General features: G+C 30.3%; 3 protein-coding genes across 3 annotated transcripts; 2 read left to right on the top strand and 1 right to left on the bottom strand.

Moving 5' to 3' along the window:
- Nucleotides 1-1135: 1135 nt before the first annotated feature.
- LOC100809593 (probable BOI-related E3 ubiquitin-protein ligase 3) lies at nucleotides 1136-3346 on the bottom strand. Its single transcript, XM_006585353.4, has 3 exons — nucleotides 2880-3346; nucleotides 2405-2783; nucleotides 1136-2174 (listed from the first exon to the last, which is right to left on the bottom strand). Exons 1-3 carry the CDS (start codon nucleotides 2933-2935, stop codon nucleotides 1569-1571), a joined length of 1041 nt encoding a protein of 346 aa, XP_006585416.2. The 5' UTR covers nucleotides 2936-3346; the 3' UTR covers nucleotides 1136-1568.
- Nucleotides 3347-13987: 10641 nt separating this feature from the next.
- LOC100810299 (kinesin-like protein KIN-1) lies at nucleotides 13988-19784 on the top strand. The gene is made up of 16 exons (XM_041018241.1): nucleotides 13988-14079; nucleotides 14587-14746; nucleotides 14861-14963; nucleotides 15326-15372; nucleotides 15674-15703; nucleotides 15791-15913; nucleotides 16005-16030; nucleotides 16187-16268; nucleotides 17236-17277; nucleotides 17362-17395; nucleotides 17635-17713; nucleotides 17785-18004; nucleotides 18139-18230; nucleotides 18380-18500; nucleotides 18573-18749; nucleotides 19133-19784. Exons 2-16 carry the CDS (start codon nucleotides 14633-14635, stop codon nucleotides 19295-19297), a joined length of 1455 nt encoding a protein of 484 aa, XP_040874175.1. The 5' UTR covers nucleotides 13988-14079; nucleotides 14587-14632; the 3' UTR covers nucleotides 19298-19784.
- A 5880-nt stretch (nucleotides 19785-25664) lies between these two features.
- Nucleotides 25665-27156, top strand: LOC100811198 (cysteine-rich and transmembrane domain-containing protein WIH1). The gene is made up of 3 exons (XM_026129645.2): nucleotides 25665-25813; nucleotides 26474-26615; nucleotides 26847-27156. The coding sequence occupies exons 1-3, from the start codon at nucleotides 25789-25791 to the stop codon at nucleotides 26890-26892; spliced, it is 213 nt and encodes a 70-aa protein (XP_025985430.1). The 5' UTR covers nucleotides 25665-25788; the 3' UTR covers nucleotides 26893-27156.
- The last annotated feature ends 398 nt before the right edge of the window (nucleotides 27157-27554 follow it).

Consider the following 27554-nt stretch of genomic DNA (forward strand, 5'->3'; position numbering starts at 1 on the left):
GCTACAAAATCGGAGTGGTATTAACATAAAGGGAGAGAATATAATTGGGGTAGGTATAGGCACTGGTAGCTCTAGTCCCTATTTAAAAGTGACGAGAGAGATTGAAGCCAGCAGTGTCGCACAGTAAGAACCGTATGACACGCCACATTCAATCACCACCTTTCTTTTTCACTCCACAAAACCTTCATTCTCCTGCACCGTCCCCGAAATTAACACTTACCTTTTTTGGATTATCTCTATAAACCAACAACGTCCAACATACTATGATTAAATTTTATAAGCATGCTCACAAAATTTGATTTGCTAATTGTATATGTGAAATGATTGAGTGTACTTTTGATTAATAGTTAAAATTATTATGATGTATGATACAAGGCAAACATATAAAAATAATATGAAAATAAAATTAAGGATTCAGATTATTTTTTTTAAGTACTTTGTCTCAAGTATTTTCAAGTGATTTTCGAACATACACTTCTATGATCTGTGTATGTTTCAAAAGCTAATTTCATAACTTTTAGTTATGATTTTCAAGTGATTTCCAAACATATAAAAACAAAACAACGTCGTCTTCTCCACGCCATTATGACAACTTCACCAAGACTTTTTGCACTGTTTTTACTTTATTTATAGAAAAATATTATTTTGTAGTAAAAAAAAAGGAAAAGTTTAATTATTTATAATCTAATAAATAAAAATAACATTTTTGGCGGGGTGTTGGGAACCACCGGTTATCGTGTCGGGTTGTGCGATGTGTATTGGCCTTTGGTCCAATGCCTGAGCTCTTAATTAGAAAATGGCCGTTGCAGGCACTCTTCAAACAACAGCGACATTTACGAGCGTCCTACGTGTCAGCTTTTGCCGCAGACCTGTCCCTTTCTGTCCCCACGCGCCCCTTCCTCTTTCCCAGTTTCTCCATTCGGGAAATTATCTAGTAGATCCACCGCGGGTCCCACTATATTTTACTTTGTTAAAAACTCAAAATTCACATTAGAAAACCGAAATTTTAATTCAACAGCACTAGTGATAAGTTTCTGTTATTTATTCTTTTTTTTTTTATAAGTAAAATCTCTCCTCTTACGTGCTTTTTTTCATCTACAATAGTGAAACTCTTCAGAAAATTGAAATCAATTTCAATCCAATCAACCTAATGTTTGATTAACTAATTAATAATTAATTAATAGCTCAACATGCAAATTTGATGAAATGCAATTGGCATTAAACGAGTCATTTTAAACAACCCATCAAAACGCCTTTAAGTAAGAACAAGTCCATAATGATGAACCGAACATAAAGTGTACCTTAATCGGACAATCTCTCAAGACCCTGACGTGCTTTTCAGATTTGAGGTCGTAACAACATCCAATGCACAAAACAACTAAATCAAGTAAACAAAACATAAAGTGGAGAGAAGAATAGAGAATTCAGAAGGATCAAAGTGAACTTTTTTTTTTTTTTTATCATCTGCCAATTTATAAAAAATTGATATATTTTTCTTTTGGAGATTGTGTTGAGATGAGAGATGATTTTTTGATTAGGGTCCTAGATAGTCCTATTTTATCCAAAAATTAGGACATGTTAACATGGACACTAGCAGTCTTGAAGGATTTACATATAGGACAAATGTGGAGTGAAGACCCACACGCAGTACACAAACACAGATGCCGGCACGGCAAAATCAGCACGCACGACTCTTCCTTCCCACAATTCCTGCACATTCTCCCATTACCATTACTACTCTCACCCCCCTCGTCCTTATCCTTCACCCCTGCGCACCCCGCTAACGTGCGCCACCCCACTTTCTTTCCTTCGCAGTCCTCCTCTGTGCTCCCGCAGCAGGACTCCGCGTCGTCCATCTCCGCGCCGCCGCACACGGTTGCGCCGCCGCGGTCTTCCTCCGCCGCGATTCCGCCACACTGCGCCAAAACTTGCTCCAAATTGCAGCGTAGAGCATTTGCCGTGGCTTCGTTCGCTTCCGCTAAGTTGCGCCACACCTGATTCTCCATGCAAAGATGCTTCACTTTCTCTTCCAACGCCCAATTCAGTTTTCCGATTTTCTCTATTTCCTCTTCCTTCGCCTTCAGCTTCTTCATCACTCCAACTTCAATAGCCTCGATGAACCTCCTCGCTTGCCTCTTCCTCTTTTCATCAATCTCCATTCTCACCTTCTCCATCTGAACAAAATAAAGAAAAAAATAATCAGAATCAGAAGATGAAAAAAACCAAGTCACAATGAAATAAAATTACATGCAAGGTTTCAAAAAACGGTCGCAAAATCAAGATTTTTTAACTCTCGGCGACCGCAATTGAGACTACGGACGCATTTGTTCGTGATATCAACAAATGTGACAAAACCACAACACCACCGATATTTAAAAACTACAAATGAATGAACGAGACTTACGCGTTGCATGATTAAGTGCTCGATGTCGAGTTGCTGCTGTTGGATCTGGAGAGAAACGTCTTGGCCGAGAAACGAGAATGAATCGTTGTTGATGTTGTTGTTGTAACCGTAATTGTTGCTGTTATCTCGGGAACGCTTTCTCGACGTGGGAGTCATAACAACGTTGTTAATGTGGTGGTGGTGGTGGTTGTTGTTATTGTTATAGGTAACGCCGCTTTCGGATTTCACGGCGTTACCGAGAGAATGGTTGTTGAAAACCGAGGACGGAAGCACCGTCTCCGTGACGGCGCCAGATAACGGCAGAAACGAAGAGTAACCACCCATCGGAGTGGTGTTGTTGTACATGTTCATATTCGCCTCAACAGAATTCATCACTTCCCTGAATAATAATCATTTAAGAAATTCCACAAAAGAGTGAATAACAAAAAAAGAAATATTAAGAAAGATGAGAAGAAGAAGGGGGAATGATATATACCGGTTGGGTATGAATTGAGAGGGAAAGAGATTGAGATGGCGCGCCTCAACGGCCATGATGATATATCTGAGATATATATGATGTTGTTGTTGTTGTTGTTGTTTAACTTTCTGTTGTGCGATTCTTGCGTGATTCTTAATAAGAATGGTTTGTGTTTTTTTTTTTGGACGAGAGAAGAGAGAGCAATGGGTGAGGAAAGAAAGAAGGGAGGAGGAAAAATACAACAAGTGTGTAAGGAAACGAAAGTGAGAATGGCATGCAAATAGGTGTGGCAAGGCTGGATGGTGGGGTTTATTCGGGGGTTTCCCTCCCCACACATTATTAATTACTAGATTTATTATATTATTAAAATTAAATTTTATTATTATTATTATTATTAAATGTGACCAGACGTTAGCCCAATAATTATTTTTTTTTTTTTAAAAAAAGGAGAGAAAAGAGTAAAGATAGTGTTTGTTTGTTCAATTGCTCCAGTGAGAGGAGATCTTTTTGTCTATATAAATAATAATCCCGAGCAACTAGACCAGATAGAGATTTTCCAAGGGCATTTTGGTAAAACTTTTATTATCATTTAATTTAATTTATATCTTACTTTAACCAATAGTAAAAATTAAATTAAATGAATCAGATAAGTAACGGTGCCAGGTAATACCTGCCGACTAGACGGAGCCACGTAGGCAACTATTAATTTTGAATATTTTTTGTTTTAATTTTTGTTATTCTGTGATGTGTTGGGGGAAGGAAGAAGAACGTGAAGGTGATGGGGCCCGGGGAGTGGGGATGGACACGTGTGTGGCAGGGTTGTGGGGGAACAACAGAAGGGGGCACGTGCGAGATGCCAGCGTGGAAGAGAGAGTACGGTGGATTAAGGAGAAGAAGAAGGGCTTTTTGGCAGTTTCCTTTGTTTTTTATTTTTATTTTTGTTTCAAAAAAATTGGTTCTTGTTTTGTTTGTGTTGGTTGGTTTGTTGAGTCATGGGAAACGTTGTTGCTTGCGATGTTCTGCACCACGTGTCCCCTTTTTCTGGGGTGCGTTATGGTCCACAATCACACCCCTTCTTCTTATGTCATTTGGAAAATCGCAGCCCTCAAAAGTTACATGTTTCAACGCTCTTGATTCCACCGTGCCTTGTTTATTAGTATACTCCATTATTACTAGCTCCCATTTCATTGATTATCACTAATGAAGCGTGAAATGAGAAAATCAACTTCGGAAAAAACTTGCACTGTTATTAAATGAATGAATTTAAGTTGCTGATGTGAAGCAACTTAAGAGGGTTAACTCAAAATAAGTAAAATTAATTCATTTATGTATTAATTAAGAAAATTGGCTAATATTATTTAATTTTATTAATTATCTTTTTCCAAATATTATCCTTCATTAGAATCTAGTACTATCAAGAATAAAAAATATTATTGAACAAATCTCAATTAAATAAATGTTATTTTAAAATACTAGTAATATCATCAAATAAGATAGAGAGTGGATAGAATTTGTTTATTTTTATTCACAATTGATGATTTTTTTTTCATATACGTATTTGAGTTTAAGAGTACTTTATAAGTTGAATTTTGAGTTTTTTATGACAGTATTTCTACTCAGTTTTAATACAGCTATATAAATCATTGAAAGAGTGTTTTAATTGGCAAGGAACTTAGACGATATTAATATCTAGAGTATTTCTCAAAGATAATGAATTGTTCAGGCTCAAATATTAAATACTGTTTGAATATAGAAAACAATTAATCCAATTCTCAAAGATAATGAATTCTTTCGGCTCAAATATTATATAAATACTGTTAGATTTACCTAACTATCGATGTTTAAAAGTAATTATTTATTTTTGTAAAAAAAAAAGTAATTACTTATAACATATTGTAGTACTTAGAAGTGTAAATAAGTTTTCTGTAAAAAAAAGTATAAATAGAATATAAAATAAAATTACTCTAATATACTTCCATTGTAGTTTTGTCTATCTTATTAATTAATTTATCTCTCATTTATTACTCTAATATACTTTTTTTATCATTCGGAAAAATTTAACACTAGTATGTTTCTTCTATTGTTTTTCTCTTTCTTCTTGCATAGAACAAATTAAAATAAGGGTATAATTATGACGATGATAAAAGTATTTTTTTTTTCTAACTTCTTAACGTAATACGGAGTAGTATTTATCTTTAGCTTTATCTAGTGTCTCTCTTATTAATGAATTTATCTCTCATTTATTACTCTAATATTTCTTCTAACACGCGGCTTCTCTCTCTTCTTTGACATATGCATAAATAAATAAAAATAATGGTATAGTTGTGAAGTTTTTTTTTTTGGGTGAATTGAAAAAAAAAAATCACGGCTTTATTTATTGTCTCTTTTATTAATAATTTACTTATCATTTATATATATTTCTTCTATCATTAATTCCGTCTCTTCTTCGATGTGTGCATAAAATGAATAAAAATAAGGGTATAACTATGATGGTGATGCATCTGATAATATTCAATTTTTAATATAAATAAGAAAACCATTTTTTTTTCTTCCTGAAATAAACAATTAAAAAGAAACAGAAAAATAACTCCAAAGACATTTTCATTTGAATCTAGAACTTATATTTCCCCTAACCTTGTATCTGGACTCTTTTTTGTTTGTTTGTTTGTTTATGACCAACCTTGGACTCTAGAAACGTAAAATTTGTCAAAAGAATTCCATTCAAACAAATTATAAACATTTAGACATTTTTTTCTTATATTAATTCTTTCTCCTTAATTTTTTTTGGTTCAAATTTGCGTTACGTCTTAATTTTAAATGGGAAAAAAATTTCAAAGTATTTTTTTATTAAAAATAGAAACAATGCATTGAATATAAACAATATATTTTGATGGGCTTCAAATATGTGACAAAATTCTAAAATCAAAGTGAGAATACACATCTTTTTCGAATATGAAAAGGGGAAAAGGGGGTATGCATTAATTCCTAGTAATTAATGTTGAACTTTTGTGAGGATATCAAATTTGTCATGTGGTCGTGACTTTATCTTTTTTTTTTTTTTTTTATGCGTAGGCTTTCTTCCATTGAAATTTCCTTCAAAATCTAACTTCTAGTAAGGTCTAATTATTTCGAGATTGCCATGCTTTCATATAATGCATTTCTCTGAATCCAACACTTTGTCCATATCCACCTATTCATGGCAAGAATTTCGAAGTTGTGGATAGACATGAATGTGTTGAGTCCATTATTGTTTAGCTAGTTTCCATGCGTGGTTGCGTGTATTACGTTGTCACTTTTCCATGAAAGTTGCCTATTATCATATATAGTCATGTTCAGTACCTATGTCTCTATTTAAGGTATTAATATTTAGAATAAATAGTAAAATATGTATTGCTTATTAATTACATTTTGAAGATCCAAAATTTATGATAATTGATAAATTAAAATTGTGAACTTATAATTATTTGTGAAACGTAACAATATAGTTTTCCGATTATAAAACTGAATTAATAATATTCAAAAACAGCAAAGCAGAATCTGTTAAAGAAAAGAATTGACAAACAATCTTTACAGAATAATGACAGTATAACTCACGATGATCAACTGAAGTTTAAACAAATCAGAAAAGTATTTTAGAGGAAAGAGGAAAATAAAATCAGAATTTCAGAGAGGAAGAGACAGCAAAGAGAAGATTACCTTCATCATATCCCTAATATGCGAAATCCTTTAACAATATGTTCTTCCTCCTCAACCATGTGTTTTTCTTGACTCTCATGTGATACAAATCGTGTGACATGTGTCCTTCCTTTTCAATAAAATTTCATGTCAGAATTTATTCAAAACTTTACACATGTTACAATTTAGCTGTTCATTCTCTTCATTACTTATTACTTATCAACAAGACTTGCCAAAACCCTAAGGAAACAACTTAAAAGTAAGGTGAGCTAGAATTGACACACACATGCAGTGGTTGAGTTCACAATTTGGACAAACTTAGCCGCTAAGGTTTAACCCGAAAGGAAAGGAATAACATTCTTCTAAAAATTAATCTTTCTGTTGAAGAATTAGTGGTAACAAATGAAGGATAGACGGTATATACTTTGAAGTTTGAATACAGTGTTAATGAAATGTTATATAAAGTATGCGTGTCTATTTTATTTAAGGTATACAATATTTTTAGGAAGTTATCTATCTCATTACTGTTTGAGTAAGCTGCCATTTTCTTTTTCAAGTGCGCATAAAATCATGTCGAAGTTCATGATTTACCTTCGACATGAAAAGATACCAACTAACATATATGCATGGGGCGTTTTGATGCTTGAAAAGAAAATTTGAATCCTCGTAAGTAATCAATTAGCTTAATAATATTCTTAATTTTTTAATGCTAAATACATTTTATATTTCTAGAACATTGAATACCTTTAACTTCATGTAATTAATTAACATATTCACACATGCGACACACAAATACAAAATAAATGCATTAATAAAAACTCTACCGTATATATCTTGATTCCCCCTCCCAAGAAAAAGTTCAACGTATCACTTCAGATGAAAATTTGAAATTAATGTATCTAATATAAATTGATTACTTATTTCTCTCTGTGTCGATCAATATGATTTTTTTTTTGTCTTCCCACGTAAAAGCAAAAAATATTTATTGTTGAGATCATAAATAAATTTATAATATTTATTATTTTCTTGTGATAGAATCTCAATATAAAACTTAAATATACTTTTGATTCTAACACAAATCTGACTTCAAAGTCTATACATATGTGATTTCTTTAAAGAAAATATTTCGTGTTTATTTATATGTTCTTAATATTAAATAATAAATCATTGTTATAAAAAAAATAAAGTATTGAATAAAATAAATACGTATAATATCTCAAAAAACTGAAAATATGTTTTTATTTTTATTAACGATTATAAAATTTTATATGATTTTGATGTTGTCTTATTTCAAAAGGTTTCATATGAATAATAAAAATAATATTTTAATATTTCACAATTTATTATACAAATTATTAAAATAAAAATAATGATATTTTTATAATTATTAATCAATAAAAATATAAAACATTTTTTCTCATTACTTGGGCAATATCATTACAACGAGACATAGAGATGTTGTTTGTCTAAAATAGTTTATCTGCATATATGCTTTTATTATGATTATTATTTCTTATTATGAGTGACATAAGGGGCAAGGAGGAGCTGCAACGATATTCAATTTCCTACATAATGATCTCAAACAAAATAAAAGCATACAATGTTATTGTAGATTTTCTTCTTTTTTTTAGCATATTTTTTACTTTAAACATTTTATATTTGTTTACATATCCAAATCTTGGACATGCTAGCTAGCTTTTAGGAGACAAAAAAGAAATAACAAATACTTGAATCTCTTCTGCAAGTGCCAACGAGGAAGCATGGCCAGAATTTTATTCCCAGGTCAATATTAACTGATCAATCCATGAAAAAAAAATTAAAACTACAAAGGCAAATGAAATTAATGGCAGTGCCAACCAAGGATTCCCCAAGTTGTTGATTTAGTTTTTAAATGCAAATTTTAGTTAGAACGTTGCGGAGGAATTGTGGAGTTTAGCCTTATAATAATATGACATAATTAAATATGATTAACATGGACTCACAAGGGTATGATTGTATTAAATAAATAGATAATTAAGTTTAGGATAAAATGTGTGATTTTAATTTCTAAAAATATGATATAATTAATATCATTTCCTTCCAATAATTTTTTAGTTTATATATTAAAATTTAAAAGTGATGTCTATTATCAAATAAAAATGACAAAACATGCATCTAATCATGTAATCATGAAATGTCATACATTACTTTAAAATAATCTCCAATGTGACATGTTTACACAAATATCATATTATTATTAGTGTATAATAAAAATGCATTTAAATATTCTTACTAGTAAAATTTCTAAAAATAAAAAATATATATATATTGAAACCTTAACCTTATTTTAAAGTAAAAGTAAGCTGCATAAAGCAGGCATGCCGTACAGACAGAGAAACAATGCCATTGTTCATATATGGCAAATTGGCCTTTCTTTTTTCTAGTCCTCGATATTCCCGATAGCTTAATGTTGGATTAGAAAATGTGCATATAAAAAAGCTAGGGACATTAACTTGGTTATATTATTATGAATTATGGAAACGAATGGGACTTGATCATGAAGTAACATGAATTATTACATCAGGATCTTGGCAGAAAAAGAAATTATTATTGCATATGGAGGGCCATCTTTTTTCATGATATAAAAATTTATAACCTTTATTTATTTTATCCTTGAAGTATGGTATGGCCCTCGGCATTAATAAGACGGAAAGTAAGAGAACATTCAACTTAACCCAATTAATTAACCAAAGAATTTGAGGTTTAAACAATAACTAACTGCCAACCTTGTCAAGTTTCTTGAAAAAGTGAGACGAATTAGACAGATAAAGAATCCATTGGGAAGATGAGTAGATGAGAAGTAGCTGCTAGATTGATTCCACCTTGTCAACTCTCTTCACATTTCTCTTTCAATATTGTAGCTCCATTATTGCACATAGATACTCCCAACCTTATTGACCCTACTTTATTTTAACTACCAACGAAATGAATATGAAAAGGGTGAGAGAAAACACCAAAGAGAAAAAAAATGTAATAAAAAAGTTGGGGGAGAAAAAGAAAGAGGGGTCACAAAACAACTACATTTTGATTAGTACTAGTAATTACTTTAGTGGAGGATGATGGATAATAATAATAAGGGATATATTATGTGTGTTTGTGCTTGCCCTTCTTTCAAGGGAAAATCTTTTGCATCTTGACTTGTGAAAATAGTTTCTTTAATATGTGATCCTTTTTATTTTTCTCTTTTTCTCCATTCAACCTAAAGTTTTTGATATTCTACATGTGATCTCCACCCCGTTTCTAACTCTTGCATTGAGAGAATCTCCTATACTTTCTCCATGGCCTTTGTTTTCTTTATTTGGGAATCTCATTTATCACCTCCACAACACAAGCATATAAAAACTAATCTTTGAACATGTCAAGCCTCTATCTCTCACTTTCTCTCTGTCAGTCAGAGTGTGTGTGAGAGAGAGGTAGAAAAAAAACAAAGGTTGATAATTAATGAGGGAGGATCTTCTGCATGACAAAGTGGAGGTGAAAGAACGCTTCTCTTTTTCTTTTGTTTTATTGTTTTGGTTTTACGAAGTTTTCTTTAATTATTAGTATTATTTTTAGAAAAAATATTATACACTGATATATAAAAAAAATTATACCATCATTTAATCATACCTCATTATTTATAATAATAAATTTTATAATTATTATAATAATTATTTTAAAAATTATGTTAATACGAATTATGATCGAACTGTTATGTAACTTTATACTGTTAATACATAATTATTAAATTTGTATTTTATATCAAACTGTAGGCATAGTTTTTTTTTTTTTTTCTTTCTGAAATGGGTCTGTGTGTGTTGAGCTATCATTATATCTTGTATTGGAAACATACCTTACTTGTGCTCCGGATTCTTGAAAGAGGGTAGCTTTACATCTATCTATGGCCAATAAAAAAAATTGACCGTTAGGTTGGAAGGAGTGAATTTCAGAGAAATTGCATGCACTCATCCGTAGGGTCGATCTTTGTGTGGACCCCCTTTTAAGCAAAGTTGAAGTACCACTTGATTGTTTTCCTATCTTTACTTGTAATATAAATATATTTTTTTATAAACTTTCATTTACTACATGTTTAGAGTGACAACAGGATGAAAAAAATTGTGACTATTCTTATGCTTAAATAACAACAATACATACTTGTTTTAAATAACAACAATACATACTTGTTTTTCAAAATTCACGATCACATCACAAATTTTGGTCTCAAAATCGATTATATCCCTATCCAAACACATACTTAATTAGTCACTTACATCATATATGTTTGTTTTATATAGAATATTTATATTAGCTTAATGGCAAAAAAAAAATCAATTATTTTTATAGTAAAGACATAATAATAAATAGTTTTTTTTATGATGTTATCATAATTTTATGGAGTCCAGTAGAATTTATTCTTGTGCTGTGTATCTAAATACATTATTAATTTCTAGTAAGATCTAGATAATAGTAATTCGAGTAAAAACTTAACCCAAGGAATATTAATTTTTTTATTTTAAAAATTAAACCAAACCAAACATGTAAACATTTTATAATTTAACTCTTATGATCTTCCACTTCTATCTCTAGCACTTCCTTATTCAGAGCAGCATGTAACTTCACTATCAGAATTCAATTCCCGTGAAATGAAAAACTACCAAAATTGAATAACGGGGATGTGCCAATGAAAGTGAAAGTGAAAGATTTTGGCAAGTGAAGCTTAGACGTGGTCAATGGGAATGAATACTTATACGTGAATACTTGGCCAAATCCCTGACCTCAAACTGAAGAATACATTTCCCAATACAAGGCCTAATTTTTTCTGTTTTTTTTGTCAGATTTCATAATTCCATGTGCATTAATGTGATTCTCCTTCCCCCACAATACGACAGGTCATTTCACATTTATTGTTTCAGCTCTCACACATTGTATTCAAGAAAATATGCTTATTCTAGAGGAACCACATTTGCTGGTGAGGATTATGAGTTTGCAGTTGCAATTAGAGGAAAGAGGAGTTGTCTATACTAATTTCTTGACCCTTTTGCGATAGTGAAGTTTCCCTACAATATTTATTGTCTAATATTTTTTTGGGTTCCATTGGGAAAACCCACCCTTTAATAACATTGATCATTGCAAAAAGTCTTGTAAGTTATATATAGTACTGCTACTAAAAAATTATCTGGATAGGTAAAGAGGATCAATAGTGCAACCATGTGAGAAGAAATAGAAGTTTCAACCAACATATTGTTGTTAGTAGGGTAGGTAAGTGTATCAGAGCTTGGATAAAAAGGAGTTAAATTTGGATTTGTCAAGTTCGAGTGCAAATTGATGAAATAACTATAATAAGTGGAATACAAATTTAGGTGAAGTGTTATAAATGTTTTTTATATTATTATTTTGATGAAAAAATGGAGTTATTTTAGTAATTTATAAAACAAAAGCCGACACTAAAGGTTAGTGAAGATTGGTTAGAATTCAATTTCAATGAAAAAATAGAATAAAAATACGTTTAATACTATATTTAAGTCTTATCATAAAACAAATACACTATCTTGTGGCATAAGCACTACAAGAGGCTAAATGTTGATCAAATCCTGTATTTGTGTAGATGCACATTAGCAGTTTTTTTCTTATATTTTTCACTTCATTTGCTATGTATTCTTTTTTTTATATATATATAAAAAAACACCTTATTTAAGGTTGAATCAGAGGATATTATTAATAGAATGTTTGGTTGAGAAAAAGAAAATATAGTAAAAAAATTACAAATGACAATATATTTTCTTTTATTTAGTAGAGAAGCTAATTTTATAACTCCTAAAATCATTATTTATAATAAATTTATTGATTTTGATAATAATTATTTTAAAATTCATATCAAACATAATTTCAAATTAATTGGCGTTGTATAAACTTTTAATAACAACAAATAATTACATATTTATTAAACTCTCAAAATATTATGAAAGCAAAATATGAAAATGATAATTGTTCTATTATGCATTCCCCTATAACAGGCAATTGAAGCAAACATAAAACAATTTCAAATGCTCAAAGTAAAAGAATTTTAATTTTGTTGATTTTTCTTCATCAAGTTTACGTGCAATAGTCAGTATATTTGGTTCTACGTGACTTCTTGACAGAAAATATGACGGTGGCTTTGTAATTCTTCTATTTCAATAGGTTTGCATGCCAAAAAAGATTCCAAGGGTTCGGCTATATCATTCTTGGACTCCACCTTTGTGATTAAAAATTCCGTCACCCCAAAGCTAAAAAAATGTTGGGTTGGGTTTTAAGAAATAATGATATACTAGACCAGAAAAAAAAAAACTTCACTAAAAAGTAGGTGAAGGCTTCGTTTTGGGAGTTGTTATTCGCATTAATGTAATTTACTATTAATCCCTCTCATCATTCAAAGTTTAAAAATTATTTTTCTTTACAATACACAACAAAATTATGATTTTATTATATTGGGAGACATTGTATATAACAAAAGTATAATTCTATTAGACAGTGTATAATAAAATCTCACTTTTGTAATTTGTTGTACATATTGTTCCAAACAAAATTTTAAAATGAAATTGAAAGTCCATTATGCATCGTGTAATAGAATCTTATTTCCGTTATATATTTTTATTTTTTTAAAATAGTTTGACATATAGTTTTGACACACAAAAATGTTTTATATATTAAATCAAATTTTATAGAAATATTTATTATATATTGAGGTACACATATAATGGGATACATATTTACTGTTTGTCATGACCGAAATATCTATTACATATTTCAATTTTTAATAAGATATATTATATATTGAGATCTTTTAACTGAATAAAATTATATTAAGTTGAAAACTTAAATGTGTTGACGATAAGGCCTTTGACATGAATGGATTTTGGGTGTGCAGTATTTCCTCTATTGTGATACAACAGGAGACAATGATCCTTTAACAAAAGTTACATTGTCATACAAAATATGGAATAAGCAAATAAATCAATATTAGCTTAGGTAACTAGTATCTTTAGTAGATATTATATACATGCACAAAATAATTTTGATTGACAAAACCAATTGAAATGAGAATGGACTTTGCGCATTGGACTCCTAAGAAAAGAGGGTTCAAGTTTGCAGCCTAGAACTTAGATAAATTAACCAATACAAAATTATACTGACTAACAGAAACATTGGTCATCCACTTCTGAGTAGGTATTGGGCCATGTTCCACGTACAAAGATTATTAATTCAAAATTTTTATTTTCTAAACTAAATAATTAAACATAGACAGAGAGGGTGATGTAGTTTTTGGTCCACAAGATAGGTTTCGCTGTAGTGTGATAACTCCAATAATTGGGCTTCTAACACAGGCCCATTTAACTTCCATCAATTCTTTTGTTTCTCTTTCAAATTTCAAGTCTCAACCCACCAAAAGGAACGAACAGATATAAATATATTTTGCCTTATTTTGTTTCCCGCCAACAAGGATCACGCGAACTTCATTTCGCCACGAGCAAGCTCTTTCGGTAAGGTGGTTCTCTCTCCTTCTCCCTTCCGAGAAAAAAAATGTAAGAAGAAAAATGCTTCTAACTACACTGCGAGATTATCATTAACGCATTGCGTTTGAGTTTGAGAGAAGATTGCATCATGCTTAATCACGACAATTCAACTTCATAACAAGTGAACTCGTTAACGTATTTTCAAATTTATTTCTGATTCGATCTGAAAATTCTACCTAGGAACTAGGAAGCTTCGATATTATCGTTAATGGTTTGAGCGAAGATTGCCTCGTGCTTAAGCTTAACCGCGATAATTCAACTTCCGAACAAGTGAATTTGTAGATGTACTTTCAAATTTATTTCTGATTCGATCTGAAACTTCTATTTAGGAACTAGGAAGCTTCAAGATATTGTTGAACATTAGAGCGATGTTATCAGGAAAACAATGTAGATCTGTTTTAAATTTTCAGCTAGCTTTTAATTAAATCTTTTTCTGCTTTCGCATTTCCTGTATAAATTTACATCTCTTCTATCGGCAGGTTTAAATAAAAAATTGCAGCGAAGTACTGTTTGCAGTGAAATATCATGTCGAGCATTACCGTGTGCGCGCGCTTTAGACCTTCGAACTCAAAAGAGAAGCAAAATGGCAATGACTCTGGCTGCATTCGGAACATAGACACCGAAACTTTCATTTGCAAGGTTTTCATGTGTCAGATTAAGCATCTATTAGTTTCTGTTTTTGTTCATTATATACTTAAGAGCTGTGAACTTCACCACTTAATTGAATCATAATTTTGAATTAATTTCGGTCAGGATGAGAAGGATGAAGAATTTGTGTTTAGCTTTGATAGAGTGTTCTATGAAAAATCTGAGCAAGCTGATGTCTATCAATTCCTAGCTCTTCCCATAGTAAGAGGTACAACTACTGAATTCTCACTACAGTTTTATATGTTAATGCAATACAATCAATTATTGGAATCTTCCTTAATTTGAATGGCTTTTTCTTCCTTACGAAGTAGTGCATCTACTTCGGTTATTTGAATTTTTTTATCCTTATAGTTTGTTTAATGCTAGTACATGCCTTTTCCAAATTAAGGAAGCTTTCACTAATTGCATTGCATTGAAAAAAAAATCTGGAATGTTTCTTTTTTTGAGAAAAAAATTTGGAATGTTTCTTAACTTTGAAAATGGGGAAAATGATACTTGCCTTAACTATAGATTTGTTTTTTTATTGAGATCACGCTTTACATTTTATATGTATTCCCATGAATGAAACAGATGTTGTTGTTGATGCATTCAATGGGACAGTAATCACTTATGGCCAAGTAAGATATCATAACGTGTCCCCGTTTGATATAAGTTTTTTGCTTCTTTTAGTTGAACTTACACACATACACACATACATACATACATACCTTTTGAATTGTTATTTCACGGTGTATCCGTTTTGACTTCAATACTAGCTAATCTGGAAGTAATTAAGGGAAGAGCGCATGATTAAAGAACTAGACATCTCCCTTCTAAATATTTAGCTAAGAGAATTTGCAACATCTACAATGCTGTTAAACTTACATTTCTTTGGATCCTAATTGATTACATGTTTCGTTTTTCTACAATCAATTGCAGACTGGAGCTGGAAAGACATATAGTATGGAGGTTGGAAATTATCATATTAAAAGTATTCTAAAATGATCTTTTAAAACTTGATATACAGAAACATAAATAACTACTTCTCCGAAGCAGGGTCCTGGAATACTTGAATGTGAAGAACAGAACAAGGGGCTGCTTCCAAGAGTTGTAGAAGGACTTTTTGATTCCATAAATTCTTTGGATAAAGAAAAGACATATTCAATTAAATTGTCAATGGTACAGAGTAACTAATTAAAACCACACATGACTGGCAAAATCATCAGGTTAGAGTAAATTATTTTTCTGATTCTGTTTATGATTTTTCCAGGTTGAAATCTACATGGAAAAAGTAAGGTATGCATAGAAAAAGCAAGTATGTTTGTCCCTATATAGGTACTTAGAGCATATTCCATTGGTTTCTGATTGACAAATTTCTTCGTTCGAGAAGCTAATTTTGATGTGAATTTGAATTTTGATGAATCTTCAAAATAACTCTATCTTCTTATATAGGGACCTATTTGATTTATCAAAAGATAATATACAAATTAAGGAGATTAAATCACGAGGAATAATTCTACCTGGTGTTACAGAGGTTAGCTGCATATTATCTCAATGCATTCCGATTATTCTTTTTCATTCTGAAGTTACTTTGTTGTTCACAATTAGGCATATGGTCTTATGTACAAGTACTAAGATGTAAAATTTCAATTTTGAAACTTGAATTCGACTTATGTACTGACAATGACTGACATTCAAAAACGTAGGAGTTGGCTTTACCTGTTAGCATTTTTCTTAGGATTCATAAACTTAATAGTCTGGCCTATGCTTATGATGATTGTAATCTCTTAAACTTAACGTGATTATAAGAAGTTTTGAGGAAATAAAATTGTAGCTTTACTATTAATTATAAATTTTGGTCTAATGATAAAAGTTGATTTAACAAGTGGTATCAAAGAATCATGAGTTTACTTCTACTTTTGAACCCTAGCGGGAAGAGGGAGGAGGGGGGTATTGTTGCCTTTATTTGGGTTTTGGGCTGAATGTCTTCAGTTTTCACCCATGACCCTAGTGAAAAAAGTAACCCCTTGCTCGATGCCGATTTGAAAAACTTCAAGGAAGTAGGTTGTATCCTTATTTTGTGTACTTCACATTTTGATTGATGATGCTTGTAAGTTGTAATTGGTATAGCCCTTTAAGCTTGAGGTTATCCTGGAAAACATTAATAAAATAAAGTTGCACTGTTTCCTTTAGTTATAACTTTTGGCCAATCCAACAGTAAGCTCATGTACATACATGCACGTGTGTTTTAAGTCAAATTATCTAAGGCCTAACTTCTTTAGGTAACAACATAAGAGCATTGGATGAGGCACTCCTTGAGCTGATTCAGCAAGTAGAGTATAATGAATCATTTGTATTTTTATATGCAACTTTAAAAGTTTCCCTTTCCTTATATGCTAGAAGATATTTGTTTTACTGAAAAGAAGAAAAAAAACACTAGTTGGAGATTCTTATTCAATTAACGTCATATAGTACTAACAGGACCCCTGTTTTTCCTTCAGATCACTGTACTGGACCCCGCTGAAGCATTGCAAAGCCTATCTGTAAGAAAGAAGCAAGCTGAATAGCATTGTTTGGTTTTATTTTACAATAAATTTAGGCTTCTAATTCTGTTCTCAAATATGTAGAGGGGAATAGCTAATCGGGCAGTTGGTGAGACCCGTATCCTGCTTTGACTCTTAATCTTATAATGATATCAAAATCAGTGTTTTTATTTTATGTTTTTATAGCTTATGGATAATATTAAATATTTTTTAATAGCCGTATATTAGCCTTAGACATCAAAACTTTGGACAGGATGTAGTAATAGATTAGAGTAAATTCCCTCTTTTCTTGAGGGAGGAAAAGTAGTGGTAGGAAGGTCACTTGCCCTCTACAACCTTCCTAAACAAAACATGTAGAAATGAACGTGGCCAGCAGCAGAAGTCACTGCATTTATATATTCACAATTCAGCAAGAATTTTTTTCCAGAGATAAAAGGTCTTGCATCTCCCTAAATCTCTGTGGTACTGCTTATGAATCATTGTTAAACACTTTGAGACTATGACCAGGACGAGGTCCGGGAAACTAATTCTAGTGGACTTGGCTGGGTCAGAGAAAGTGGAGAAAACAGGTGCTGGGGGAAGAGTTCTAGAAGAAGCTAAGACCATAAACAAATCCTTGTCTGCACTTGGGAATGTAATCAATTCTCTTACGTGTGGTTTGCAAGGAAAAGCAAGCCATATCCCTTATCGTGATTCCAAGCTCACTCGAATTCTTCAGGATGCACTTGTTAGTCCCCCCCTCCCCCCTTTATATATATAATCATTCAAATCATCGCCATTAAAATAAATAAAAATTCTCTCAACTTTTGCTTTAGCCTCACTTTCTATTGAACATGCATGCATGGTATTTCTTATTCGCAGGGAGGAAATGCTAGAACTGCACTACTCTGTTGTTGCTCCCCCAGCGCTTTTAATGCATCCGAGAGTCTGTCCACACTTCGTTTCGGTGCAAGGTATGTTATCCATGAAAAATTACCTCGGCCTCATATTCTATCGTATCGAGCTTCATTTGCAAATTGCAATTGAGATTTTTTATTTGTTTTACACTTCTACTGGCAATCCTTGCTTCTTTGTGGAATATTATGTTGAAAGCTGTTTGCAGGGCGAAACATATAAAGGAGTCTCCTCGTATCAATTACAGTGAAGAAAAATGCGACACAAGTTCCAGTGCTGCTTCTCCTTCTCCATCTGGCGACGAGTCAAGTGCTAGAATTTTGAACAAGGTGAGAATATTGTTATAGAATCCTTTTGTAAATTAGAATTCGTAATAACTAATAAGACTTGTGTTAATACAGTTGAGGGAAAAATTGAACGTTGAAGATGTCAAGTTACTAGAGGAATTATTAATACAAGAGGGCATTCTCTTTGAACCTCCATCAGTGGAAGAAGAGTCAGACATAGAAGACCTTACCTTGCAGATAATATCCTCATTACAAACATCCGTGGAGAAGCTCACGGCTACTGCTGATGAGGTAAGAATGAGAAAAATGTGCTACAATCTTTCTCTCACTGTAGATAATACTGTCTCAGTCAGTCACTTTCAAACTTTCAGGGCCTTTTTGTTTGCAAGATTATCCCTACGTGTTGGTTAAAGAATGAAATGACAAAAAAAAAAAGAATAGAGAAATTATCAACTTAATTACTTAATCTTTTGTTTAATTTTATAAACATATAATTATTTACTTTTAAAAAATGATAATTTATCTGATTATGATAAGAGAAAGATGTGAGAAACATGATTAATGTGGTAAATACTAATAGAGATAGGAAAAAGGAAATCTGTTGTTAAAATGTCTAAACAAATGTTGTATGAATTATATAAAATATATATTTTGTTGCACATGTAATTTTACAGCTCAAAAGGGAGAATAGCATTCTCAGGGCCAAAGTTGATGCCTCCACGGAGTCTGTTTTCAACAAGGGAGCAGATAATAGTTCGATTTTTCAATATATGATTTCGGGTATCCCTACTTTCTTCTTTCGCTGGCTGGGTTACACTTCTCCAAGAGGATGGCAGTAAACTATTCATTCATATGTCCTGCCTTGCCGGCCCTTAAACTCTTATCAAAATAGTAATGGTACATTTGTGGTTACAATGGATAGACATAATAAACATGCCTCATGCTGATTGACTAATAGCATAGTATATTCGGACAAGATATATATTACTGAACTTCAGGCCACTGATCACAATCAAAAGAAAGAAAATAACAGTTTGTTAGCCTCTGCTTGTAACCCGACAATTGTGTTGTATGAATAATAATTTAGCATAGATGACTATCTTCTGAAGGGTGCAAGAATAGTAGCTAGGCTACAACCACATTGTATGACATGAAATGCTGAGCCCAATTGAGCCCACATAGTCATTTTTCTTTTATGGTTCAATACTTAAATTGCTGAAAATGGATTGATGCTGTGGCTGGAACACAAGAATGCTACATAAAATACTATGTCACAAGCGCTTTTCAAAGTGACCATGGTGTATGTAGTCTTTTGATCTGAAGTCACTACAGTTTTTACATAAGTTGTATGCTTTAATACCATTTAAACATCACCTGTAATAAGGTGATCATAAAAGTTGGTGATTTGGCATACGAGTCATGGAAAGGAATGTGAGCAATCTAGAAGGGATTCATCCCTTTTACATAACAAGAGTGATATCTTTGGATCCCTTTAATAGAGGAAGATACTGAAATGCATGGCCATGTTGAAATTAGTCAATATTGACTTCATCTGTTATTAATGTGGCTTCTTGAATATCTAGAAATAAAAATTGGACTATAGAAAGATGACACATTTTACGCCATGTGTTCGATTATGATATTTTGACAAAATTACACAAAACATTGGCCATAGAAAGGTTATGCCCATTCAATTCATCCTTGGATTTGTAACTTGTCTGCTTTTCCGCATATGCTTTTTGAACTAAACATCAAGAATCAAAACCTTATGTTGTGTAGTTAGACTCTATCTTGGGGTCACCTTGTAATCCTTACAGACCCTTTTGTCAGCACTTCTCACCAAAAAGAAATCAGTCTGCGATCTTGAGCTTCCACTTTTATAAGTTGGTGACATTGAAAGTCTCTTGTGCCACCATTAATTTTAAGGCTAAGATTTTGTCTCCAATTTTTTTCATCCACCACACTTTCTTTCCAAACCTTGTCCATCATAACACCTTCTCCATTCTTTCCTCTGACTTTTTTCGTGTACCAAAGCTTAAAACCTGTAGTATCCATCTCCTTGGCTTTTTTCTCCAATCCATTTAACCCTTTGTACGCACATAATGTTAATCCTTCTCCAAATCACGGTATCCACCACCTCTATAGACTTACTTGTCAAAAGTACCAATATTCCACATAGCAGATATGATCCAACACTTTTGAACTAGATTCTTTACCCATATTTGTCCAAAAAAAATGAGGACCCTTGCTCATTTAACACTGCCTTGGACGTCGATGTAGCGATTCTTGCTCATTTGACACTATATCCAGATGATACAATGCGTTACTTCCGAATAACAACCTAGCATTAGCATATACAACCAAGAAATTCTTTTTTTATTAAAAGGTAAGTAATTCAATTATATATAACAATGAAATTTGTGATGAATAATCCATGATAAGTATAACGAGTTTTGCATTGACTGTTGAAGGCTTAACACAACTCTCCTTAATTCGGGCTTGAGACCAACTATAAAAGGACATAGACATAATTATAATTATAATGCAATCATAACCTTAAAAAAAAACTCGATCTTTCAGTACTCAAAATATATTGTATATAATATATAATTATCTCTTTAGTGTTTTTCGATCACTATTTGCGTCAATAAAACCAACACCAAGCTCTAGGTTTATGAAATTGAACAGTATTTAATTATTTTATCTAGATTATTTTTTACAGTTAATTTGACAACAAATCCTTAGGTTCAGAAGTCACAATTATTTAGATTCCCTTCACAATTATTTTCAGTACTTAACAAAAATGCATTTTAACATTATTTAAGCACTCACAATTTGACCCACTTTATAATTAAAAAAAAATGGTAAACATTGGAATTTCCTGTATAGAGCAAAAGGAACTAGTGAAATGTTTTGGTTTAAATTGGACCAAAAAGTCACTTCAAGAAAAGAAAAAAAAAGTTAGACCAAAAAGAAAAGAAAAAGGGTTTGATTCAATTAATTTACAAAGTATAGATTGAATATATTTGATACATAGCATGCAGAATAATTGTAGCCTCCCCTAGTAATAGCGTATCTGGGCCACAGCCACTAGGCTTATCAGCATAGCAACTTGATTTGTCAGCCATTGGTCTTTGAAATGTAACATTACATTTGACCATTAATGGTTTTGGTTTGTTTCTTTGATTTTTTGTTAAAATATCTATAAATCATAGTTTGGACAAAATTATAAGAGACAATTTTTTACCTAACTATTTTTTTAATTTTTCTTATGACGCAAACACTTGTGTATATATTTTAAAAAAACTTGTAAACAACTTACCTTATGAAATAAGCATTTGTGGACATGTTTGAAAGAACTTATGATATTTGGTAAACTGTTTTCAACTGATTTTAATAAACTCTTTAAGGATAGCTTATGAAACGTATTATTGCTTATATAAAAATAATTTAACTCTATCCTTTTTTATTATAAAAACAACTTATACATAAATACTTATATAATTGTTTTATATCTAAGGTAAATATTAATTTATTTTTTAAATTCAATTTGGTCCTTTAATTTTTTTTGTTTAATTAGATTATCTAATTTTTAAAACTGAATCAATTTGATTCTCTAATTTTTTTTAAGGTTCAATTGGTCCTCTAATTTTAAAAAACATTTTTTTAAAAAAAAATATGCATTTTGTAGTCATTTAACATTTACTTAATGACGATTTTAAAACAACTTTATAAAATATGATTTTTTTTACGATTTAAATTAAAAAATTAAATTAAACTTAAATAATAAATTAGAGGACTAAAAAACTAATTTAATCAATAACTAAAGAGACCTAAATCTTATTGGTTATATTTAATTACTCTTTAATAAAATCTTTACCAAACTGCGTATCCAAAGAGACCTAAATCTTATAAAAATATTAGTAGCAAGATCCTATCATTATTCTGCCCGGTCATATCATTAATTTTTTAAAATAAATATCAATTAAAAAATATGTAATAGGAAAATTCAAAAAATCACTTGTCGTGCGCTTATGACAAAAGCTGCTTACAAATAGGATTTTCCTTTTTCAATACTAGGCACGTCACACAAAGTCAAAAGGGTGGATGCTTCCTTTTGAAGGAAGAAATGTCTTCTCGGGTAAGGAAGGTTCTCTTTGAACTTATTGTATTCAAAGTTCAACACAATTTAAAATGACGTGCGTCAACTACACACAAAAAATATTTTACGCACATTATCAAGTGTTATATTACCACAGAAAGAAAAAAGAAATAAAACGAAGGCATCTTCTTTTTATTATAATGGTATTAATATCGATAAGCTAGTGCTAATTATTATTTTTTATTTTATTAAAGAATCTGAGTTCAGTTTCATTTAAAACAACAATATATTGGTTAAACAAGTTTTAATTTATGGTTTCACATGAATTATTTACGTTACATTTTTTTACTGGAATAATTTAAGTAACTTGTCACTAACCCAACGATAATAACTTGTTTTTAAAAGTTAAAGCTTTTAGTGTATATATTTAAGAAATAAAAAAATATTACTACTCTATTAACTTATCAACACGTGGGGTCCCCGTTAACAACTTTCCTAAGACACTACCTAATTAACAAGAAGATTTGGATAGACCTTATCCATAAGTCTCTTTCAAAAATGTGTTATAACTATTAATAACTAAAATATAAGATATATTTCAAAAGATGCATGTTTTACAAGACTGGTTTTGTTAACAGAAGAATTTATTATGTTTTCATTAAATTAATTATTAATAACTAAAAAAAGAAAGTATGAATGATCTGTTTAATACTTTGATTTTTATTACGATATTAACTGTTTTTTTATTTTTCATTTCACTTTATTTTTCTTTTGTGGGTGAATCATACTATCATAGTTTTCATTTTAATTGTTTTCATTTCCTAAGACATAATTGCCAAATTGGCACTTATCATATGCGCAGACGGAACAGTTGTGGGTTGTGAAGCAAATACGGCGTCGTTCCAAGGCTGCTCCGCATTTTAGGCCCCACCCAAGTTCACGTTTTTTTTTTTACTCTATCATATATGGGATCATATTTTTTATTAGTTTTTTTTATAAAAAAAGTTGATTAGAGGCGGAAATTGGAATAGATATATAAGGGCACTTTTTACCAAAAATGAATTATTTTATAAAATTAATTATGAAAGTGGGTGTTTTATAAAATTATTTACTTGTCATAAATGATTTTTGTTATGTAGGATGTAGGATATGTTTTTGAGTGACGTATTATATATTTTTGTTTTGTTTGTCAGACGTTATTCTAACATGCTCCATCAAGTATTTAACATTGGTGGATGAGTCAAAATGTGACATAAAATCTAGTCATTAAATATGTATTTAGTATTGGTTTGACATATACTGAATACTTGACAGGGATGAAGTTAATGACACCTCTTGCTATATGATTAACAAAAAATATAAGGTGATACTTTTGCATCCTATATGACAAAAATCACCCATAACAGATAATAGTTTTTAAAAAACATCTACTTTGATAATTAGTTTTACAAAGTAATTCATTTTGATTAAAAAAAGGTTTATATAAAACGTAAGGTCAACCTTCCTTTTGTGATTGTATAAAAATAGAAATAAAAATTATTTTTACATTAATTTTTATGATTTTAATTTTCATAATTACTAAATTTAAGTGTAAAATTTTGTATACTTTCAACTAATCACAAATTATATTAAATATGATTTTTAATATAATTGTTATAAAATCTAACACTTGTCGTATAAAATAATCTTTAATTAGATGGGAGTAGTGTAATTTTTTTATACTATTTAAAAAGTTTAATGATAATATATTGTCAATATAAAAAGTTTTACATTCTCAAACAATAAAAAATGACTACCACTATGACCTTTAAACTAGTTATTAGTCTCTCCGTCCCATGTGTAAAATAGTTGAAACTCAAGTTTAGGCCCACAATTTTTTAATTGTTTGTAGTTTCTATAAAAACAATAAAGATCTCATACATTGTAAAAAAACCACATTTATATGTTAGCACAAGAAGCCCAAATTATAGTTTTTATTAAAAGTAATAATTTTTTTTCTTAAAATTTGTTTTGGTTTTCACTTACCATTGGATTGGGTTAGTCTTGTCAAAATGAAAGTAATTTTAACCTTTGAAAAAAAAATTAGATTGACGGAGTCACTTTTTAATGAGATATTTAAATATTTTATTCTAGGATAAATATTGTTATTTTGAAAGACTTAATAATACATATATTAAAATTAAGAAAGAAAAAAAATGAAATTTTAGTAAAACTGTCTCCTAATAAATATTATTTTTTGAAATACTTACTTTTCTTGTGTGAAAAAACATTAAATATCAACTGTTATGAAACAAAGAGAGTTTAAAAGTTAATAAATTTATCATATACTCTATTCTTTGTTCTTAATTATGTAACACTTTCAACTAATTCACTTTTCTTAAGAAAAATAGTTGATAGTGAACCACATTAAATCTGCCAATTATTTATACTATCATTTTCTTATTTCTTTATATACTTAATTATTTCTTAATAATTTTTGGAAAAATAATAATTAAGTAAAAGTATGTAGGAAAAAATAGTTAACGCATCTAAAAATGAAAAAATGATCTTATAAAAAATGACAAACAAATTTTTAAAAAAGATCTTATAATTAGAGACAAATGAAATATACAATTTGTGGTTGAATAACAATGTAAAGTTAATTAAGAATTTAGTTCCTAAACTTCTTCGTATTCTAATTTTTAATCTTTCAAAATTTATTTGACAACTTTTAGTCTTCCATTAATTTTTGGTGAGCATTTTTGTTCCTCAATTTTTTTTACTTATTTTTAGTTCTTCATTTATTTTTATTGTTCAAAATTAATTCAAAATATAAAAAACAAGGGATTAGAAATGAAAAAAAAAATTAAGGAACTAAAAATACTGATAGAAAATTAACGGAGGAACCAAGATTTATTTTTAAAAAATTTAAGGCTAAAAATATGAATGTGAAAAAGTTAAGGGATTAACCTTAAAAATAATTATTTATTCTTAAAAATTATTTTAAAAGTAGACATTTGCCACTTAAATCAAATATTAAATCCTTGCACCTTCTCTAGTCTTTTGCTCCGTCTCTTTCTTTCTTAGTCACACCTAAAACGCGTTTTTCTTTATTTTATTCCATAAGGTCATGGCAGCTGTCCTAAAAATCTATTTATATACACATCATCTTCCGATGCTTACCACAATCAGCTAATCCCACACTCTCTTTTCTCTACCTACAAAAAAAAAATCATCTAAGTTCTAACGATGAATCACCAACAACAATCTCCTGGTAAGTCTCTCGTGTATATATATATATTTTTTATACTGGATAATTATCAATATTCCTTCATCATAATTGATCTCCATCATTTGGAAAAATTCTTTCTCAGTTTCATACCAAATATGCATGTTTTATATCATAGAATTAATGGATGGGTTGATCATATTTGGGTGTTTAATTACAAATCCATGTTTTATATTCAAAGCTAGAATTATAAATTTCTATAGGAAGATATATATTTATCACTTAAATTAGAATTCAATGGATATACACAGTATAAAAGATTTTATGCAATTCATCAGTTAAAAATCAGTTTTGACGGAACTTAAAGGATGATTATTATTAAAGTTAAGAAATTTATTATGCACAATAGTTTATGATTAAAGATTTTATTAGTAGTGAAGGAAGAAAAAGGAAAGAGAAATTATAAGTTTAAATTCCTACTAACAAAAAAGTTAATGATGATAATTTTTTTAATTGATAAATATTAGTTATTAGAATATTTAATTTTTGTTAACAGAAAAAATTAAACTCTCGTGACTTTTTCTTTTTTTCTTTCTCCCATAACCAATAATATTTATGGATAAAAAATATAATTTACAATTGAAAAGGAGCATAAGAAAATATTGTACATAAATTATATCTAAGTGGTGTTGTATTTTCCAGCAGTGACTGCATATCCAGCAGGGGCTCAGAGCAACCTAGCAGCTCCACCACCACCTGTAGGTTATCCCACTAAGGATGATCTTCCTTCCCAACAAAATGTTCCTGTCAAAACCACTACCAGGGGTGATGGCTTCTGGAAGGGATGGTCAGTTAATTTATATCCAAAATCTTACTTCGTCTAAATAATTAAGGCATTTTTTTGTAAAAAGATCTAATTTAATTGACCCAAGAATACATGAATTGTTATAAATTTTAATAATATCTTTGATTCTTACCGATAAAAAAAAATGTTATTTTAATTCATTAATCAATAGCACTTTACATCATCTCATCATGTTTTGATTTCTGAAAAGCATGTACTTTGTTTTTCTTGCAGTTGTGCGGGCTTGTGCTGTTGCTGTGCCCTGGATTGTTGTCTCTGATTGAACATCCCTGCAGTACTTTATGGATTTGAGCTTGTTCTCTCTGTCTTTTGTTATTTTCTTTAGCAGATTAATTTTGTATTTGTCTACGCTAATAAGGATATTTGTGTCCTAAGGGACAGCAAAATGTATTTATGTGACGGAATTTTGTATCTTGTTGATCTTTTTGTACTTTGTGGAAGGTAACTAATCACATGGACCATTATTGCAATTAGAAACCATAACGGTTCACATCAATAAAACCACTTTATTTAACGGAAAAAATTATGTTTGCTTTTCACATATGCAAAATTTCTTTATAACAACCGCAATCAGACACGCTGCAAACTCGTTAGCTCAACACTCGTAGTGCATGTTGTAACTATCTTGACCTTTGACATTTTGGCCAACTTTTGGATAAGACTGCAGTTTATTAGAAAAGTCTCCCAGACTCACATTTTTTTATTTTATTTAAAACAGCAAATTCAGTAATTGATGTTTTGAATTTCGAACAAAAAAATAGTCAAATTTGTTTCTTAAAGTGTGAAACTCTAAAAAATTAATTTTGCGCGACAAATTAAAAATTTAAATTTAATCCATAAATATATAAAACGTATAACAAATTAATTTTACGAATAATTTACTAACAATTTGATTCCTAAACTTTGTAATTTAATGTTAAA

The sequence above is a fragment of the Glycine max genome, chromosome 8 (genome assembly GCF_000004515.6).
Source record: "Glycine max cultivar Williams 82 chromosome 8, Glycine_max_v4.0, whole genome shotgun sequence".
Classification (NCBI taxonomy): Eukaryota; Viridiplantae; Streptophyta; class Magnoliopsida; order Fabales; family Fabaceae; genus Glycine; species Glycine max.

Excerpts from the sequence above, each read along its gene's own strand:
- LOC100809593 (XM_006585353.4), bottom strand. The coding sequence starts at position 2,935 with ATGGCCGTTGAGGCGCGCCATCTCAATCTCTTTCCCTCTCAATTCATA. Across the intron at positions 2,784-2,879 it reads TCTCAATTCATACCCAACCG|GGAAGTGATGAATTCTGTTG; the intron begins GTATATATCATT and ends ATTATTATTCAG. Across the intron at positions 2,175-2,404 it reads AGCACTTAATCATGCAACGC|ATGGAGAAGGTGAGAATGGA; the intron begins GTAAGTCTCGTT and ends TATTTTGTTCAG.
- LOC100810299 (XM_041018241.1), top strand. The coding sequence starts at position 14,633 with ATGTCGAGCATTACCGTGTGCGCGCGCTTTAGACCTTCGAACTCAAAA. Across the intron at positions 17,714-17,784 it reads TTTTTTTCCAGAGATAAAAG|GACGAGGTCCGGGAAACTAA; the intron begins GTCTTGCATCTC and ends GACTATGACCAG. Across the intron at positions 18,750-19,132 it reads TCACGGCTACTGCTGATGAG|CTCAAAAGGGAGAATAGCAT; the intron begins GTAAGAATGAGA and ends GTAATTTTACAG.
- LOC100811198 (XM_026129645.2), top strand. The coding sequence starts at position 25,789 with ATGAATCACCAACAACAATCTCCTG. Across the intron at positions 25,814-26,473 it reads TCACCAACAACAATCTCCTG|TGACTGCATATCCAGCAGGG; the intron begins GTAAGTCTCTCG and ends ATTTTCCAGCAG. Across the intron at positions 26,616-26,846 it reads GATGGCTTCTGGAAGGGATG|TTGTGCGGGCTTGTGCTGTT; the intron begins GTCAGTTAATTT and ends TTTTTCTTGCAG.